This window comes from Phyllostomus discolor, chromosome 5, assembly GCF_004126475.2.
Source record: "Phyllostomus discolor isolate MPI-MPIP mPhyDis1 chromosome 5, mPhyDis1.pri.v3, whole genome shotgun sequence".
Lineage (NCBI taxonomy): Eukaryota > Metazoa > Chordata > Mammalia > Chiroptera > Phyllostomidae > Phyllostomus > Phyllostomus discolor.
The window spans coordinates 9,710,152-9,726,796 of record NC_040907.2 but is presented as its reverse complement, the minus strand read 5'-3'; the positions used below and the strand labels follow the sequence as shown (position 1 = coordinate 9,726,796).

At 61.0% G+C, this 16,645-nt stretch overlaps 1 protein-coding gene across 5 annotated transcripts in view; it reads right to left on the bottom strand.

The window, feature by feature from the left end:
- Positions 1 to 14,515, bottom strand: part of CROCC (ciliary rootlet coiled-coil, rootletin) — a 38,637-nt gene extending 24,122 nt beyond the window's left edge. The window contains exons 1-13 of one of the 5 annotated variants that reach the window (XM_036025372.1): positions 14,306 to 14,515; positions 13,587 to 13,728; positions 12,249 to 12,403; positions 7,761 to 7,946; positions 7,583 to 7,666; positions 7,448 to 7,509; positions 7,198 to 7,363; positions 6,593 to 6,699; positions 3,461 to 3,697; positions 2,915 to 3,011; positions 2,181 to 2,264; positions 1,580 to 1,813; positions 629 to 828 (exon numbers count right to left, since the gene is read on the bottom strand). In XM_036025372.1, the coding sequence (XP_035881265.1) occupies positions 629 to 828; positions 1,580 to 1,813; positions 2,181 to 2,264; positions 2,915 to 3,011; positions 3,461 to 3,697; positions 6,593 to 6,699; positions 7,198 to 7,363; positions 7,448 to 7,509; positions 7,583 to 7,666; positions 7,761 to 7,946; positions 12,249 to 12,403; positions 13,587 to 13,728; positions 14,306 to 14,365 (1,814 nt within the window). In that variant the 5' untranslated portion in view covers positions 14,366 to 14,515. Of the gene's footprint in view, positions 1 to 628; positions 829 to 1,579; positions 1,814 to 2,180; positions 2,265 to 2,914; positions 3,012 to 3,460; positions 3,698 to 6,592; positions 6,700 to 7,197; positions 7,364 to 7,447; positions 7,510 to 7,582; positions 7,667 to 7,760; positions 7,947 to 12,248; positions 12,404 to 13,586; positions 13,729 to 14,254; positions 14,273 to 14,305 lie in introns of those variants that run through there. The other 4 variants (XM_028513642.2, XM_036025371.1, XM_036025374.1 and 1 more) reach the window with 4 other exon arrangements.
- Between the last annotated feature and the right edge of the window lie 2,130 nt (positions 14,516 to 16,645).

Below are 16,645 nucleotides of genomic sequence, written 5' to 3'. Positions count from 1 at the left end.
GGAACTCTGACCGTGTGCAGAGCGCTGCCCGACTCCACCAGTCACAAGCAATGGGGGTGGGGGCACCTCTTTCTGAGCCAGCCAGGGTTTCCAGCTCAGACTTAGGACTGATGACTGTCACACCCTTCACTGTCCCACCTCGTCACTTGAAGTAGCAACCCTCAAGCACCGTAAATACGAAGGCTAGCAGTGGGTACAATATAGGATATTGAGGAAAAGCAGCAGCATGCAGAGTGAGGTGTTCACTGTGGCTGCAACAACACGAACAGCCCTTCTCCTTCCAAGGCGGGAGACGCATCGGTTTTGCCTTCAGTTCCAGTCTCGACCACTGGCCTGAGGGCTGCGTGAGCTTGGACAAGGCTCTCAGCCTCAGGACAGTGAGGGCTCTGAACTGCGAGAGTTTGGCAGGAAGACTAATTGGAGGTAATACTCGCAAAATGCCCGGCAATGAGCCTGGCACACAGTAGGTGTACAGCAAACGTTTGCTACCTCACTGCTAGGAAGAGCTAGTATGGCCACACTGGTGCAAACCCACACACTGACAGTTCTGGCCCGGTGTTAGGCCCCGACACTGGCTTGCTCTCCAGGCCCCCATGCCTGACCCCCCGCCCCCCCCGCAGGCAGGTACCTGCTCAGGAGGTCCACAGCGCTCCGCAGACGCTGGGCCTCGCGCTGGGCATCCTCCTGGGCCTGGGTGGCCCCGTCGGTCTTGTCCCGCAGACGCTGCAGCTGCCCCTCTAGGGCACGGCGCTCACCCTCGCTGTCGCTGAGCTGCTTCCGCAGAGTGCCCAGGAGGTCCTGGCTGGCCTCGTAGCGCCCACGCATGTCCTGTGGCGTGGGAACCACTGAGTCCAGGCGAGCCCCAGGAAGCCCTCACAGCAACCTGCTGCTCTCTGCGGGTTCCGAGGATGCACACCAGCCCAGGCCTGACCCAGTGGGGCTAACCCCCCAGACCAGGTTTCCGCTCCCCTTCACTGAGCCCTCACCACCACCTCTTCGAGCCCATCACCAGAGCTCCGTGTCTCCATCCGCCTGGCCACCCCGACCTGAGACCCCAGGGTGCCAGACAAACCACTAGGCACACTCCCTCTCCCGGGTTCTGACTACCCCAGGACTCCTCCCCTCCGCATTCTGGTTCTGACTCCATCCCCAGGCTCCTGTGGGCTCCTAGTTCCCAAGCTCCTTCATCCTAGGCAGACTTCTCTCAGGCCTTTCCCCAGGGTCCTAGTTATGTCCTGTTAGGGAACCTCATCTATCTCCCTTACTATACCAGGCGGGGCCCTCCCCACTCTCCGCCCCCAGCGGCCCAAGCCCCTCCTACTCAGGGTTGGGATTCTACCCCCAGAGTTCTCAGCTGCCCCGGGGATCCTCTACTCCCAACTTGAGTCCCAGTTTGACTCCCGTAGCCCTTTCTCAGAGCAGAATCCACTCAGGAACGTTCAGGCTCCTCCCCCATTACACTGGCTCCGCCCCTGAGTTCCCCAAGGCCCTCCCAGGGTTTTGGCTCCATCCTAGGATGTTCAAGCCCCAGCCCAGGCTGCCCAAGCCCCTCCCCCAGGACGCTCAGGCCCCTTCCCACCTGGACCTGTAGCTGGCGCTTGTGCAGGGCGGAGTGGATCAGGGTGAGCACCGAGGAGTCTGAGCAGGCTGGGGACGGGCCTCGGCGCGGGGAGCGGCCGCGGCCCGGGGAGGAGCGCTGCGTCGGGGACGGGGTCCGGTGGCCCGAGAGCCCCCGCAGACTGCCATCCGACACGTCGGCAGTGTGCTCGGAGCCGCTCAGCTGGACGCCGCTCTCCATGTCCGACAGGACGGCCTGAGGAGCGGGGCAGGGAGCAGCAGGAGGGGGGCAGATAAGCCCAGGTGGGGCCGTGGGGCCGCAGGGCCGCGGGGGCCGCGTGTGCAGCTCCACCCCGAAGTCCGCAGCACACCCCAAGCTCCCTTCCTGCAAGTCTCCCTGACTCCACTCCCACTAACTAGGTCACAGCTCTCAGCCCGACAGGAAAGGTCTCCCGTGTACTACGAAGACATCACCCAGCCTTTCCCACAGATGGGCCCTCACGGGTGGAGGGGGTCCCGAAGGCTCCCCAACCACTTGCAGTTCAGCTCAAGGCCAGCAGAGGACGCCGTGACCCTGGACTGCCAAGCTTTGCCCTGCCCAGGGCTACCGGCCCCCCCCACACCTGTGCCAGGTCTCTCAAGGTCTGCTGCAGCCCCTCCCCCTCCTCCGTCTCCAGGGCCGCCTGCTCCTGGACCTGCAGGGATTCCTGGAGTGGCATTGAAGAGACAAGGAGAGGGTGGTCAGCACCTTCTGCCCGCATCTGAAACCCACTCATCTCCCTCCCTGGCCTCCCCGCCATCAGGTAGCCTCAAGGCCATGGCCATAGTCCAGTTCCTTGGTAGACCTCACAGCAGCCCCAGTGCCCCTGAGCAGACTAGGCCCAGAGAAGGGCAGGGTCCCACCTCAGGTCACACGGCCTACTGGGGGAGATCTGGACATACAACCTGCCCTGACCCCAGGCAGGACCCTTGAGGGGTGTCCCTCTGGTGGGGGGGCAGCTGAGTTCCCAGAGAAACAGCCCTGGGGCCAGCAGGTGAAGGCGTGATGAGCCCAAGTCCCGACCCCCCAGCTCACTGGCCCTGAGACTCTGGACAAGTACTTCCCCGTGGGCCTGGGGCTACTCGTCTGTACGGTAGGAATCAGGCTATGGGGCTGCAGACAGGATGAAACGGGACGAAGGAGGTGCGTGTGCTCACACTAGGCCTGGCACATACTAGGTGCTCAGTTAATAAGGGGTGAAACCGTGTGAGTGGATGATCCAGGCCGGCCCAAGCAGCCCGGCCCTCAGCCCATGTCCCTGGATCTGGCCAGTGCCCCGTCCCACCCCGGCACATCCCAAGGGTAGCGGCATCTCACCAGGGCCTCGAGCTTCTCAGTAAGGGCCTTGTTGACCTGATCCTTCTCCCGATTCTGGTTCTGGAGGCGCTCCACTGTCTGGGCCAGCTCTGTCACTCTGGAGGTGGGGGAGCAACAGAGGTGGCTGGGAGACCCACCCCAGCTTGTCCTCAAACTCTCCAGCTCCATGTCCTGTGTGCTTCCCTGAACCTGAGGCAGGAACCCTAGGATTCGCCTCCCTGTTTGTATGGCCTTGAGCCAGTCACTGCCCTCCGGGCCGCAGGCTTCTCATCTGTAAACGAGAATGAGGCCGCCACCCCCTTATCCCCTGGGAAAGCGCTCTGGGACTTGTCCAGGTTGCAGGAGCTGGGAGCAAATTTGGCAAGAGAGATTGAACTCCCTGTGATGTGCCCTGGGCAAGAGCCTCCTGGGGCTCAGGCTTCCACTCTGCCCAACGGGGTGCCTCACACAGGGGAAGACGGGCTGAGCTCACACAGGGGAAAGGCCCCGTCCCCAGTGACCAGATCCCCTCCTCCCCGCCTCACGTGGTACCTACCATGCACCCACCTGGCATTGAGGTCAGCCTTGTCCAGGTCGCTCTGCATCTGCAGCTGGGCCAGGCCCTCCTCCTGCAGCACCTTGTCCCGCAGCTGCTCCTCCAGCTGGGCCTGCAGCAGCGCCTGCTTCTCCAGGGCTGCCTCGGCCCGACTCTCGGCCAGCCGCAGGCCCGCACTCAGCCCCAGGCCCGCCTCCTGGACGGCTCGGGAGGTCCGGGCCAGCTCCCCTCCCAGCTGCAGCAGGTCTCTGGTGGGGAGGACACAAGACAGGCTAGGGGTGGGGACGGGCTCCCATGTGTCAATTAAAACCACACTGGAATGCCGTTTGTCACTATCAGATTGGAGGGGGGGAAGTCACATCACACACGAGTGAGGGTGAGACGGCGGGGGAAACTGCCCCTCCCCCACACTGCTGGCGGGAGGGCGAGCACAGCGGAGGGTCGCGATAAAGAGCTCTGAACATTATGGATCAGCTCTTTGACCCGCCAGCTCCACCTCGGAGAATGTATCCTACAGGGACGCCCCAGCACGGGGAAATGACCTGTGGACAGGTGACCCACTGCAGCACTGCCCAGGTAGGAAATGCCGGTGGCTACCTAAACGGCCATCGAAAGGAGACCGCTGTTAAATCAATCATGGTATGTCCATTCTCTGGACTATTCTGTAGCCAAGAAAAATGAATGGGGAAGCTCTTCAGAGCCAGAGCCGGAACCACCTCCTGGTTATAAATAATTCAGTTATACCACGAGGTGAGGCGAGGGTCTTAGAGAACTGTGAAGATGGAATTCCACCCACAGGATATGAAAGGGTGGGTGTGGGGGAGAGATCTGCCACATTTGCTTGTATGCAACAATCCTGGAAGGTCATTTAGGAAAGCGACGGGTCACACTGCTTGCCTCCAGAGGGGGGAGGCGTGTCTGAGGGCGGAGGTGGGAGGGGCCTTTACCCGGCACACCCTTTCGAAATTTGAACCTTGTGAATATGAGTTACTCCAAAGTAAAATATTAAATTTTTAAAAAGACTTTATTTATGTACTTCTTAGAGAGAGAGGAAGGGAGGGAGAGAAACATTGACGTGTGAGAGATACATCGATTGGTTGCCTCTCACACACCCCCAACTGGGGAACCAGCCCGCAACCCAGGCATGTGCCCTGACTGGGAATCGAACCTGTGACCTTTTGGCTCACAGGCTGGTGCTCAATCCACTGAGCCACACCAGCCAGGGCAAATATTAAATTTGTTAATGGTAATGAAAACTAGAGCATATTTAAAATACTTCACGGAGGTTAAATCCTCTCCTTTCCTGGATGAGCTGTACCCCTGGGCGTCTCCTACGAGGAGAGGAAGTGCCTTGTTGGGGAAGCATCCCAGTCACTACACGTGGGAGTGACGACTGAGACGAGCACCGTCCTGCAGCCCCGGACGAACGTGTGGGCCTCGGCGTGGAGCACCCAAGGCTGCCAGTGCGCACAGAGACACCCAGGCATTCAGGGCCCGCTGAGGAAGCTGCGCACAGCGCTTACCAAGAAGTCTTGTAAAAAAAGAAAGGAAGGAGCCCTGGCTGGCGTAGCTCAGTGGATTGAGCTCGGGCTGTGAACCAAAGCATCGCAGGTTCGATTCCCAGTCAGGGCACATGCCTGGGTTGCAGGCCACGGCCCGCAGCAACCGTACATTGATGTCTCTCTCTCTCTCTCTCTTTCTCCCTCCCTCCCCTCTCTAAAAATAAATAAATAAATAAGGGAGGGAGAGAGAGAAAGAAAGAAAAGCCTCAACCTGAATCTGATCAAGTCCTAAATCCAACATCCACTCCACAGGAAACACAGGAGCCGGGTGTGACCGGACACCACAGCACCAGCCTGGGGAGTCTCTCGGAACAACATCCCAGTTTCCTGAACGAATGAGAGACTTAAGGACAAACACACCCTCACATTTCGTGAACATCTACGGATCTGGGTTCAAACAAACTATAAAGACAAAACGTGAGGCAAACTGTCTGACACCCACTGGCAGTTTGGACACATTGAACCTCGGATGATTTTAACAAAAGATGATTAATTAAACATATTTTTAACGTACAAAAGGAAACAAATTGGTCCCTGCCTCTGCGCCCTCCCGGCAGCCTCCCTGGCTCAAAGACCAGGCAGGACCGCGCCCCCTGCTGGGGACCCTCTGAGGCTCTCCTTTCCAGCCCCACCTCCCCTCGCCCGCCCCTCTCCAACCCCACCCACTGCCATTTTCTCCCCCGTCCCAGCCCTAGCGCAGGCTGCACTCTCCGCCTGGAGTGCCCCAGCTCCGCCAGCTAAAATCCTGCCCATGCCCTGAGGTCAGTGCAAACTCCCCCTCCACTATGAGGAGCGTTTTTTTCTGACCTCCCTCCCTCTCGCCCCCCCTTCTGAGCCTCCAGACGCTTTCTGTTCCACTCTCACGTCACTGACCAACACTCTTCCTCGGTCTAGAATTTTGGGGTCTATTTCTTGTCATCAGGAGAGGTGGTGAGGTCCTTGGTAGCAGAAGCGGAACATTCTAGGGGATTAAAAGCAGAAGCTGGCCCTGGCTGGTGTAGCTCAGTGGATTGAGCGCGGGCTGCGAACCAAAGCATCGCAGGTTCGATTCCCAGTCAGGGCACATGCTTGGGTTGCAGGCCACAGCCCCCAGCAACTGCACATTGATGTTTCTCTCTCTCTCTCTCTTTCTCCCTCCCTCCCCTCTCTAAAAATAAATAAATAAAATCTTAAAAAAACAAAAAAGCAGAAGCTGCAAATCCTGACGCAGCCACTTAATCGCTGTGTGGTCTTGGGAAGGTCGCTCTACCTCTCTGAGCCTCAGTGTCCTCATCTGTAAAATGGGAACTATCACAGTTCTCACCTGACGGAGGCGTTGTGGCTATGAGACAGAACAAAATGTACAAAGAGCTTAACTCAGAGGAAACACCCAGTAAATGCTGACTGCCACAACCGTGGTACACGTTCATTACTACTAGTTGCTTCTGCATCTCTGAAGGCCTGGCACACAGTAGGTGCATTGGGATGGACTGAAGCTGAACTGAGGTGCATTGAATTCAACTTCAAAAGCAGAGTTATGCCCCAGCCGCTGCTGCTGCTGCAGCGCCTCCCCAGGCACCCCCTCCGCCGGCCGGGCCTCACCTCTCGGTGCACAGCTTGACCTCGCTGACCAGCCGCCGGACCCCCACGACCTGCCTCCAGAGGAGGAGCAGGCGGCTGTGCTCGTTGCTGAAGTAGGCGTTGAAGGACTGGAGGGGAGACGGGCTGAGTGAGGGGCTGGAGGGAGGGCCCTGCTCCCTCCCCAGCTCTGACCGTCCCGGAGGCACTGCTGCCCAGGGAGGGGGTCTTCCCATGGGCCAGGTTCCAAGCCTCCCGCTGGCACAGGGGAACGGGTTTCAATGCCTCTATCAGCTGCAAGAGGCAGCGAGAAAGAGCAGCAAGTGCCGGCACCCGGGTCCGCATCCCAGCCACCTCGCCGGGCAGGTCACCGAACCTCTCTTTAAAATGAGGACGGCAGCACCTACCACATTCGGTCATGGTGAGAAATAGCGGAGAACGTGGACACCTGGCATGTGGTACATGCTCATCAAGGCTGACTGTTATTATGACAACTGTTGGCCTCTCCTAAGGGGCACACCTGGCCAGTGGGGCCCTCCCGCTCCTTTTCCTGAAGTCTGAGTCCTCACCACCCTGGTCAGACTGGACCCACGAGGCCCCCGCTGGCCTCCCAGAACTCCTGGGCTCACCTCTTCCTCGCGCCTCCATGCCACCTCCCGCTGTTCCAGCTCCTTGCGGCTGCGTGTCCAGTCGCTGGTCACCTTGCGTATGTCCTCACTCAGAACCTGATTGGCTGAATTTGCCTGGTCCAGCTGCTCTCTGAGCATAGCATTCACCTGGGCCAGGCTGCTGCTCCTGGGTGGGACAAAGAGAGACCAGTGGGCTCAGGGCTGGGGAGGACCACGCTGCCCGCCACGCCCTTTCCCTGCAGCGCCCCACCTCTGCTGCTCCTCCTCCAGGCGGATGAGGGTGCTCTCCAGGTCTCGGCTGTGCTCTGTGTCCTGGGTGGGAGGAGTGGGCATCAGGCTGGGCACGGGGCGGGAAGGGCCTGCCCTGCCCTGCCCCGGCACCCACCCTCAGCCGCTGCTGCTCCAGCTCCGTGGATCTCTCCAACAGCTGCTGCTCCAGCTCCGAGCACTTCTTCTTGTACTGGAGAATCTGGGGATGGGTGAGGAGCGCACGGTTAGCCCTGGGGAGGGGGCAGGGCAAAGTGAGCACAGGGTAGGCAGGAGCAGGAGTGGGCAGCCCTGACCTTGGCCTGCAGCCGCTGCACAAGCTGGGCCTGCCGCTGCTGGCCCTCCTGGTAGGCCTGCAGCTTTCGCCGGTAGGAGGCCTGCTCCTCCTGCAGCTGCCTCCGCAGCTCCACGCTTTGCCGTACCAGCCCCCTGGGCTCCTGCGTTTCCAGCTCCCCAGACTCCAGCCGCACAGCCTGCTCCAGCTGCAGGGAAGGGCCCTGGGTGAGCGTTCTGGGCCTCCGGGAAGGTAGGCACAGGACTCTGCAGGGGGCATCAGGCACACTTGGGCAAGCCCAGGCTGCAATGCACCTGCAGACAGGCTAATGCAGTCGTGCATGGACACACAGACGGGGCATGCATGGACGAAAGGCGGCGCATGCATGGGATGGACACATTCAGGTGGGCCCACAAACATGAGCACGCAAAACACAAAGGTGCACCTGGGTGCACTGCGAGCCTCTCTTCCAAAGCAACCAGCCCTGCTGTGGTTGACGGTTACTAGAGTATCACATCTCCCCACCCCCGCCCCCACCCCCACCAAGTGGGCTCAGGGAAGCCTAGATTTGTGTTTCCCGTTGTAGCTCAGGCCTAGAACAGTGTTAGTGGCACGTTCGTTGAGGTCATGAATTAATGGCATAAGCACATGTAAATACACTGAAACAGAGGCACCGCCGCATGCATGCATGCATATTGAGCTTAGAGACACGCACACACGCATGCATGTACACCCACAGGGCACACAGGTGGTATCAAATGTCCCCAGGGTGACACACACCAAGTCCTCGACCAGCCCCCACTTCCCACACACACAGCACTCAGATTTGTGGGCACAGATGTTCTCCACACCACGTGACTTCCTAACACCCTGAGCCCCAGCCCCGCCGGAGGCCCCCACCTCTCCCTGACCTCATGGGCAGCCTCTGCTGTCAGCGCCCTTCCTCCGCCAACCCCCCCCCCCGCGGGCAGCTCGCAGCTCCTTCGTCATCAGACTCTGTGGGCAGAGGAAGGACGCTGCCTGGTGCTGGCTGCCCCCCACTGGCCTTGGACCACCCCCCAGCCTTCTTAGGCACCTGCTGGTCCCAGGGGCCTCTCAGCATCCTCCAGCTGTTGGGGAGGCAACTAAGGGTGAGCGGGACTAACAGAGGAGGGACAGTGCCAAGAGACAGCCAAGGGACGACAGCCCAGTCCAGCGGACTCTGCCGCCGGCCCACACTCGCCATCCACAGCCCGGGCAGGGCACCCACACGTCCGCCCACGCCCGCTCCTAAGAAAGCCAACGGCAAAGACAGCTCCCCTCACCCCTCAGGGCCGAGCCAGGTAGCGGCAGGTGCGGGTTCCCTCCGGCTGCTCCCTGCATCGACCCAGTGCGCCCAGGAGACGCTCAATGAGCCACCGAGAAAGCCGAAAACGACTTCGTCTCCACCTCCCAACCCACCGGCCCGGCACAGCACGGGGGCAGGGTGACGGGCTACTGCAGCCACCCACAGGGAGGAGCTGCTGGGAGGCTTCCCCTGAGTCAGGGGGAACAGGTCTGAAGGTGTGAGGGGAGGGGGTGCGCGGGAGGTTTCTGCCTGGAGGGTGGGCAGCAGGCCCCTGCTAGAACCCCCCTAAGTCAGGCGGTGGGCAGTGTTCCCCTCTGAGCGTGCTGGCGGCGACACCAAGACGCTGAGTGCGTTGGGAATCGATGCGGGCATACCCCACGGGTATGAGTGGGGAGTGTTTTGTCATCTGTCTCCACTGGGACCCTGTGTGTCTCTGTGGCTGGGCCTTCACGGGGACCTGAGAGAGGTGGTCCTATGCCTTGTGCGCCTGTGTGTACCTACGGCCGTGTGTGTGTCAGTGAGACGCGAGACAATGTGCCGTGTGGTCTGCAGAACGGGTACATCTCGGTGCTGTGACTGTGCATCTGGGTGATGCCGGGCTCCACGCCTGGGTGGGACAGCGTGGTGTCTGGCTGTGGGGAGTTTGCGTCTTGTGTCCCTGCGTGTGCCTGTGTAGGGCCTGACAGTGGCCTGTGTGTTTCACGCAGCCGTGAGGACCAGGTGCTGTTTGCTTCCGTGACTTAGAGGGGTTCGGGCCGTCGTCGGGTCCTCCCCCTGCTGCCCTAGTGCGCCCAGCAGGCCCGGGCCACTCCCGGCCGTACCGATTGCACCCCTCACAAAACAGCCTTTCAATTTTACTTATAATTCTAAAGGAAGGGGGGCGTCACCAAGCCGGGATGAAAGAAGTTTACAGTCTCCCCTAGCAACAGCTGCCCTAGTACCGTTATTATTGGAGTCACTCTGTCGAGGTTGCCATGGACACAGGGAGCCCAGGGGGTCCACCCTGTGGAGCCCAGGGGGCATGGCTATTCCCGCCTTCTCATCCCAGCTGCCCCACCCGACACCTGCTCCTCTGGGACAGGAAGAATGGGGTGGGCTCCACAGAGACCCTGAGGGCCTCCCTCTGAACTTGGAAGTGACCACTGGGAGCCCCTGCCTCAGTTTCCCTACATGCGATCAACAGGACACAGATCCCCACCTCACCTCCCCTTTTCCCAGGGCTGCTGTGGGGTTTGGAGAGGCAGAACAACCTCGCTGACTGCCCCCCAACCCCGTCTGCAGGCAACGGTCATGGCCACAGGGGCAGGGCCGGGGGACAGGTGGGCAGCAGGGACAGTGCCACAGGACCACAGACTGGGAGCCTTAACCCAGCTCCACCGCTGACCCCGGACCTCTCACGCCCATGCCTGGGCCTGTCCCCCATCTGTGACAGGATGGTCTCCAGGCTCCGATGTTGTCTGGGGACCACCCCCAGGAAAGGCCTGGAGGTCATTCTCAGCCAGTCCCTGACTCCAGAGGGGCTGCCCTGACACCGTCTCGGGCAGAGGACAGTGCAGCCCCAGGCTCACTCCACAAGTTCCTCAGGGGCCTCCCTGGCCACAGGATGGAATTTCCTAGATTTAAGGCAGACTCCCCTCTCCTACGCTGTGCCCCCAGCCACCGAAGCTGTGTCCCAGAAGAAAAAGGACCCATCGTGTCCCACCTCCTCTTCCCTTCTCTTGCCAGCCCAGGGGGCAGTGCTGGCTCCACTGTCGGTCAGAGCTGGCATTTCACGGGTAGCCCCCCGCCAGCCGCGAACCCGGCTCTGTGCCAGGGCCCAAAGGCTGAGAGGCCTACGCTGGGAGGGGGTTGGCTCAGGGCCTTGTCACCGCCAGCGATGCGGAACCTGGGCCAGTCCACCCTCCACGCCCCCTGCAAACCCTGGGAAAACCAGCTCTCAGCTGTCCCCAGTGCTGAGGGACAGCACTATGGGGGGCCCCCCTAAGGGGGGCCCCTCACCCTGGTCCTCTGCAAGTCCCAACAAGTCAGGGGCTTGTCCGGGCAGGCAGATACCAGGACGCAGGCACAGCTCACAACCACCCTCAGAGAAGCACACCCCTCTTCCAACAGGGGTTGGCCAGCCCCTGCATGAACTGGTAGGCCGAGGGGTCCTAGCACCACACAGGGGACCCTGGGCCGGCTTCAGTCTCCCATTTGCAACATCAGAGGATCATGTCCGAGGTCCTTCTAGCTTCTCAGGGGCCAGCTGCCCCCCGGAACCCCCAGCCCAACTGCCTCTTCCCATACCCAAGAAATAAACCTGTAGTGCACAGCCCTGGGCTGGGGGATCAAGAGACTGGCCTTAACTGGCTGTGTGACCCCAGACACGATGCTTTCCCTCTCTGAGCCTCTGTTATCTTCTCTGTTAAACGAGCATCGCAATGGTCCCGACCTCGGTGCATTAAAGGTAAAGCACCCGACACTCAGTAAAGGTGCCTCCTGTTAGGACTGAAACCAGCACGCACACATCTCCCATCTGCACCCACTCTCCCTCCTTTGTGCAACTCTCCCGCCAGCTTCCAGCCGCCATCAACTCCCCAGGGTCTCCTCCCGTGAGCCTGGAGGTCCAAAGAGGACAGGGTGCAGAGAACAACCTGCGCCCCTGGCCCCGGCCCTGGGACCCCCACAAGCCTGCAGCGCAGGTTCCCGGGAGTGGGAATCCCGTCTGGACCTGGAGGCAGGCCTGGCTTCTCCTTCCACAGGGAGCGGTGGCAGGCCTATGGCGGCCTGTGCCCACCCCCGTCTGCCCCCAAGCCCAGCCGCTGTTGGGTAAACCCCAAGGTCCATGTAAATGGGAGAGAGGGAGATGCCCAGGGACTCAAGGGGTGACAGAGACCTCTAGGGGTCTTACTCTCTGTGTTTCCCCAGCCCCGGGCAGGCCTGGGACAGACAGGAATGAAACACTCCCGGTGCCGGGCACTTGATCCCATTAGCTCATTGGTTCCTCCGAGCTCCACTTCATATGACCATCCCCACGGACTCGGAGAGCAGAGTGATTTGCTCAAGGTCATTCAGGTGGGCAGAGCCACAGTTAGAACCCAGGCCGGCCTGTGTGCAGGCCCACCTTCTGCCGGGAGTGCAGGCCTGCCCTGGCCGTCGCCCCGACCTCCCCGGCCCAGCCCTCAGCCCCCCGCCAGCACCCACCCTCTCGCTGACCGCGTTATACTTGATGGCCAGCTCATCGCGCTCGGCGCGGCTCTGGGCCAGCAGGTCCTCCACGCGGGACAGCTCCTGCTGCAGCAGCTGGTTCTCTTCCTGCAGCGACAGCACTGATGCCATCTCTGTGTCCGACTGCGGGGCTGGAGAGGGACAGCAGGCACATGATTGGCTTCCTCCTGGGTCCAGGGGCGCATCCACCCCCTACAGGTGCCCTACCCATCCGTGGAGGCAGGAAGGTGGACTAGGGCCCAGGGGGAGCCTGGGTAGGAGTGGACGTAGCATCAAGCCACACAAGCAGCGCTGAAGAACAGGGAGGGAGGCGGGCAAAGCGAAGGGCCTAGGGCTACACTCAGAGTGGACACGGCTACAGCTGAAGTGCGGCCCCACCCAGCCTGGGAGGTACGGGAGGGCGGCTCGGTAGGAGTCAGGAGACCAGGGCCCAAGTTCTAGCTCCTTCCTTCTCCAACTACGACTCTGCTCTGGACCTCAGTTTTGCGGATCTGTAAAATGGGGGGAACAGGACCCAGATCTGCCAGGAGAGCAGGAAAGCCTGACTCAGGGAAGGGCCTCGTGTAAGTTCAGGGATGGAGATAGCGCGAAGGTCGGGCTGTGAGCAGCAGGAGGAGGAAGAGGGAAAACAAAGGCCAGAGGGAAAAGGAACCGCGTTCTGTGGGCTCCGCTTCCACCTGGTCAAACTGGACGCATGCGTGGGCCTCTAGGCTCTTCCAGCCTGGGCGCGGGCTCTCTCAGTCCCTGTCTGTGGCTCCCAGGGGCCCCAACATCCCGGGTCTCCCGAGGAGGCTGAGGTTGGACAAGGGCCGTGGCAGGAAAGCCAGAAACACCACCAAGGAGAGCTGCAAACACTCCACCGCGACTGCGGGTACCCCACCCCACCCCCAGACTCTCCAAGCGCAGATTCAGCTGTGAGCGCTGCAGGGCCATCAGCCTTCCAGCGGGGCGGGATGGTGGGGGGGCAGGGGGCGGTACCACCCCTTGGTCCTCTGCAAAGCCCTGAGCTAAACTGAACTGCCCTCCCCCTATAATCTGGGGTTCCGCCAGCTCACACCTTCCCTGGGAAGATGGCATTTGGGGTTTAAGTCTTTGCAGCAAGGAGGGGAGGCTCAGCCCCACCTTCCAGCAGCAACGCTTGGGGAGCACGTCTAGGGAAGCGACACGACTCTGTCTTCCCTTCCTCGTCTGCAGATCGGTCCTTCCATCGCAGGGCTGCACCTGCCACCCAGCGAGGAGACACGGAAGCCACCATCACCGACACCATCAGGACGACTGAGGAGGGGCAGCGTCTGTGCAGGGGAGGCGTGGTACCTGGGCTCTCAGGCTGGGAGAAGTTCCGGGTGACAATCTCCCTGAGGCGGGCGGGCAGGTGGGCCGGCTGGCGGTCCTGGGCCGGGTCCTGCACACTCAGGCCCCTCTCCTGGCCTGGCCCCAGGACGCTGCTCTCCAGTGTCTGTGGGGAAAGAGAGAGGGTCTGAGGGGAACCTGGGACCCTGGGCTTCCGGCCTGGGTGGGAAGGAGCAAAGTCCTGCTGCCCAAGATGTGGGTGCCCAGGAGACCGGCAGGAAATCCCCCAGATGGAGGGAAGCCTGGGTGTTTGAATCACGAAAAACAACACCTAAAAACAAAAACGAAACACGCCCCATGGAAAGACACTCTGCATGCACCTCCTGCTGTGAGAGGACCCCCCCCCCCCCCCCCCCCCCCCCCCCGCCGAGGGCTGGAGAACCACCACGCCCACAGTGGAGCTCTGGGGGCTCCAACCCAGCTCTGACCTCGACAGGTGAGGATCCGTCTACCAGTCCTAAAATCCGGGAGGAGGGACCCCCACCCTCTGCGGGGCACTGGGACAAGGGAGCCACACCACTGGGGCCCTGCACACCCCTGTACCCAGAGTCCAGTCGGGCTGGGAGCTGCAACCTGGGGCCCCGTGCACCTCACCACCACGCCTCTCCCACCACTGGACCCCCAGCATGTACCTACTCCTTCCCGAGTGGCTGGATGGGGTGGGCACAGGCCTCAGGACCCACCTGGATAACCGTCTCCAGTGCCAGCGGGGCCTCCGACGACCCCTCCAGCCCCAAGCTCATGGGAGGAGGCCGTGGGCACCCCTCTCCAGGGCCCCAGACTAGCTCAGTCCACCCAGCTCACCCCACTGCCAGGCTGCTGTGCTGAGCCCTGGGCAGATTAGGCTTAAATCCGGTGCCCCCATGTGACCACAACGGTGGGAGGGGCGGGGGAGGGGGAGGGGTGGGAAAGCAGGGGAGGGGAGAACATCAGGGCGGAGGGGAACAGACAGAAGACTTAGGAGACAGAGGGGGAGGGGAGTAGAGAGAGGAAGAGGTGGAGAAGAAAGGGAAGGGGAAGGATGGAGAGGGGGAAGGGGAGGAAAGGGAGGGGAGAGACCAAGAGGAAAGGACTCCCAACACACACACACACACACACACACACAAACACACAAACACACACACTCCCCACCTGCCCCAGCTGCTGGGTCCTAGAGCCCTCCAAGCTCAGGGGCCAGGGTCAGCATCCAGGAGACAGGCAAGGCCAGTCTTGATAGTTTGTTAAGAATGTACAGGGGTGGGCAAAAGTAGGTTTACAGTCGTTAAGTAGGCAAAACACAGTTTATTCTTCTACTATTATTTTTTTAAAGATTTATTTATTTATTTTTGGAGAGAAGGGAAAGGAAGGACAAAGAGAGGGAGAGAAACATCAGTGTGTGGTTGCCTATTGCACACCCCGCACTGGGGACCTGGCCTGCAACCCAGGCATGTGCCTTGACTGGGAATCGAACCAGCGACCCTTTGGTTCGCAGCCCGTGCTCAATCCACTGAGCTACGCCAGCCAGGGCTATTCTTCTATTATTATGTATTAATTATTGCATTATTTTCCATACGAACAACTGGAAGCCCACTTTCGCCCCGCCCTGGATCTAAGGGTGCCAGGTGACTTCCCCAGCACCAGTGCAGGGCAGAGAACACAGGCGGTGGAACGGCCCAGACAGGGCAAGGAACCGAGTCCCCCTCACGCCCCCGCCCCACTCCCACCGCCTGCTGTGTGCCCCCCGGGAAAGCAGCTCCGCCTCTCTGAGCCTCGGTGGCCTCCTGTAAGATGTGGACACTATCAGCACCCATCTCAGCCAGCTGTCAGGGGGTTAAACACAAACTATCGTGTGTGCACAGACGGCGTGTGACTCAGTGCCGGGCTCACGGTGAACGCTCAATAAATACCGATTTTGTTCATTAAAGAACCCGAAACGTACAGTCCCTGTCACCCAGGGCTCTGGGGCTCAGCCATCCGCCTGCTGCCTCCCCCTGTTCTTTCCCCGCGGCAAGGAGGCCGCACAGCCCGTGGGTCAGGCCCAGCGCCCACAGCGGGAACCAAGTCTGCTCCGCTGCTTGGCAGCGTGACCGTGGGCAAGGCCCCTCTCTGAGCCTCGGTCTCCTCACCCCTAAAACGGGGCCTGCACGACCCACCACAGAGTCGGGAGGAATAACCGGGTCGGAGGGGGAAAGGGATTAGAAAGAAGCACAGCTGGCCAGGTAGTGAGCAGTTAGTGGGTGGCAGCTGCTGTCCTCGGTCCCTGCCACCTCTGGGCCCTCGCCTCAGCCTCAGGGCACCCACAGGGGGCCTATTTGCACGACCTCATCAGATCTTCCTCTCACCCCATTTCCAGACGAGAAAAATCAAGGCTCAGGGAGGTGGGGCATTTGCACTTCAAGGCTCCACCACCGTGTCCGGGTCAGACCCAGGAACGCGGCAGGTGCGGCATCATAGACGCACATTCTCCGACTGGGGAACCCGTTGTGCAGATGGAACACCAGGAAACAGGGCGCACCGGGCCGAAAAGAGAAGTGCCACCACGTTTCCGTGGCAACCAAGGCCAGCGTTAGGCAAAACTGAACTCAGCCAGAGGCGGAACGCCGCCTCTACAAAACCCCGCTGCAGGCCGCACGCACAACCAGAGCAGGCGGTGGGCCGCCACCACCCCTGGGCCAGGATCTCACCCCCCTCTTGCCCAGCCTGGCGGTGAGGGGGCTCCGGATGTGCTCGGTGAGCCACACAGAAGTGTTCTGTACCTTCTGTGCCTTTCTCCAGCCAGTGCCTACGGGAGCGGGGAGGGGGCGGGACGCCAGAACCCTGGGCACCAGGCGATACCAACCCCTGGCTCTGCCCACCGAGTTCTGGCCTAGGGTCCTGCTGGGCTCTCTAAGTCCCAAGAAACCCTATCTGAACCCTGGACGCATGTAAAGTCCTCCGACGCCTGCAGCGCCCATCCAATTCTCCAAACAATGATAGAACTCCTCACGGGAATCCCAAAGGGCTGGATGTCGGACACTCAGCATCTGACTGCCCGGACTCCAGAC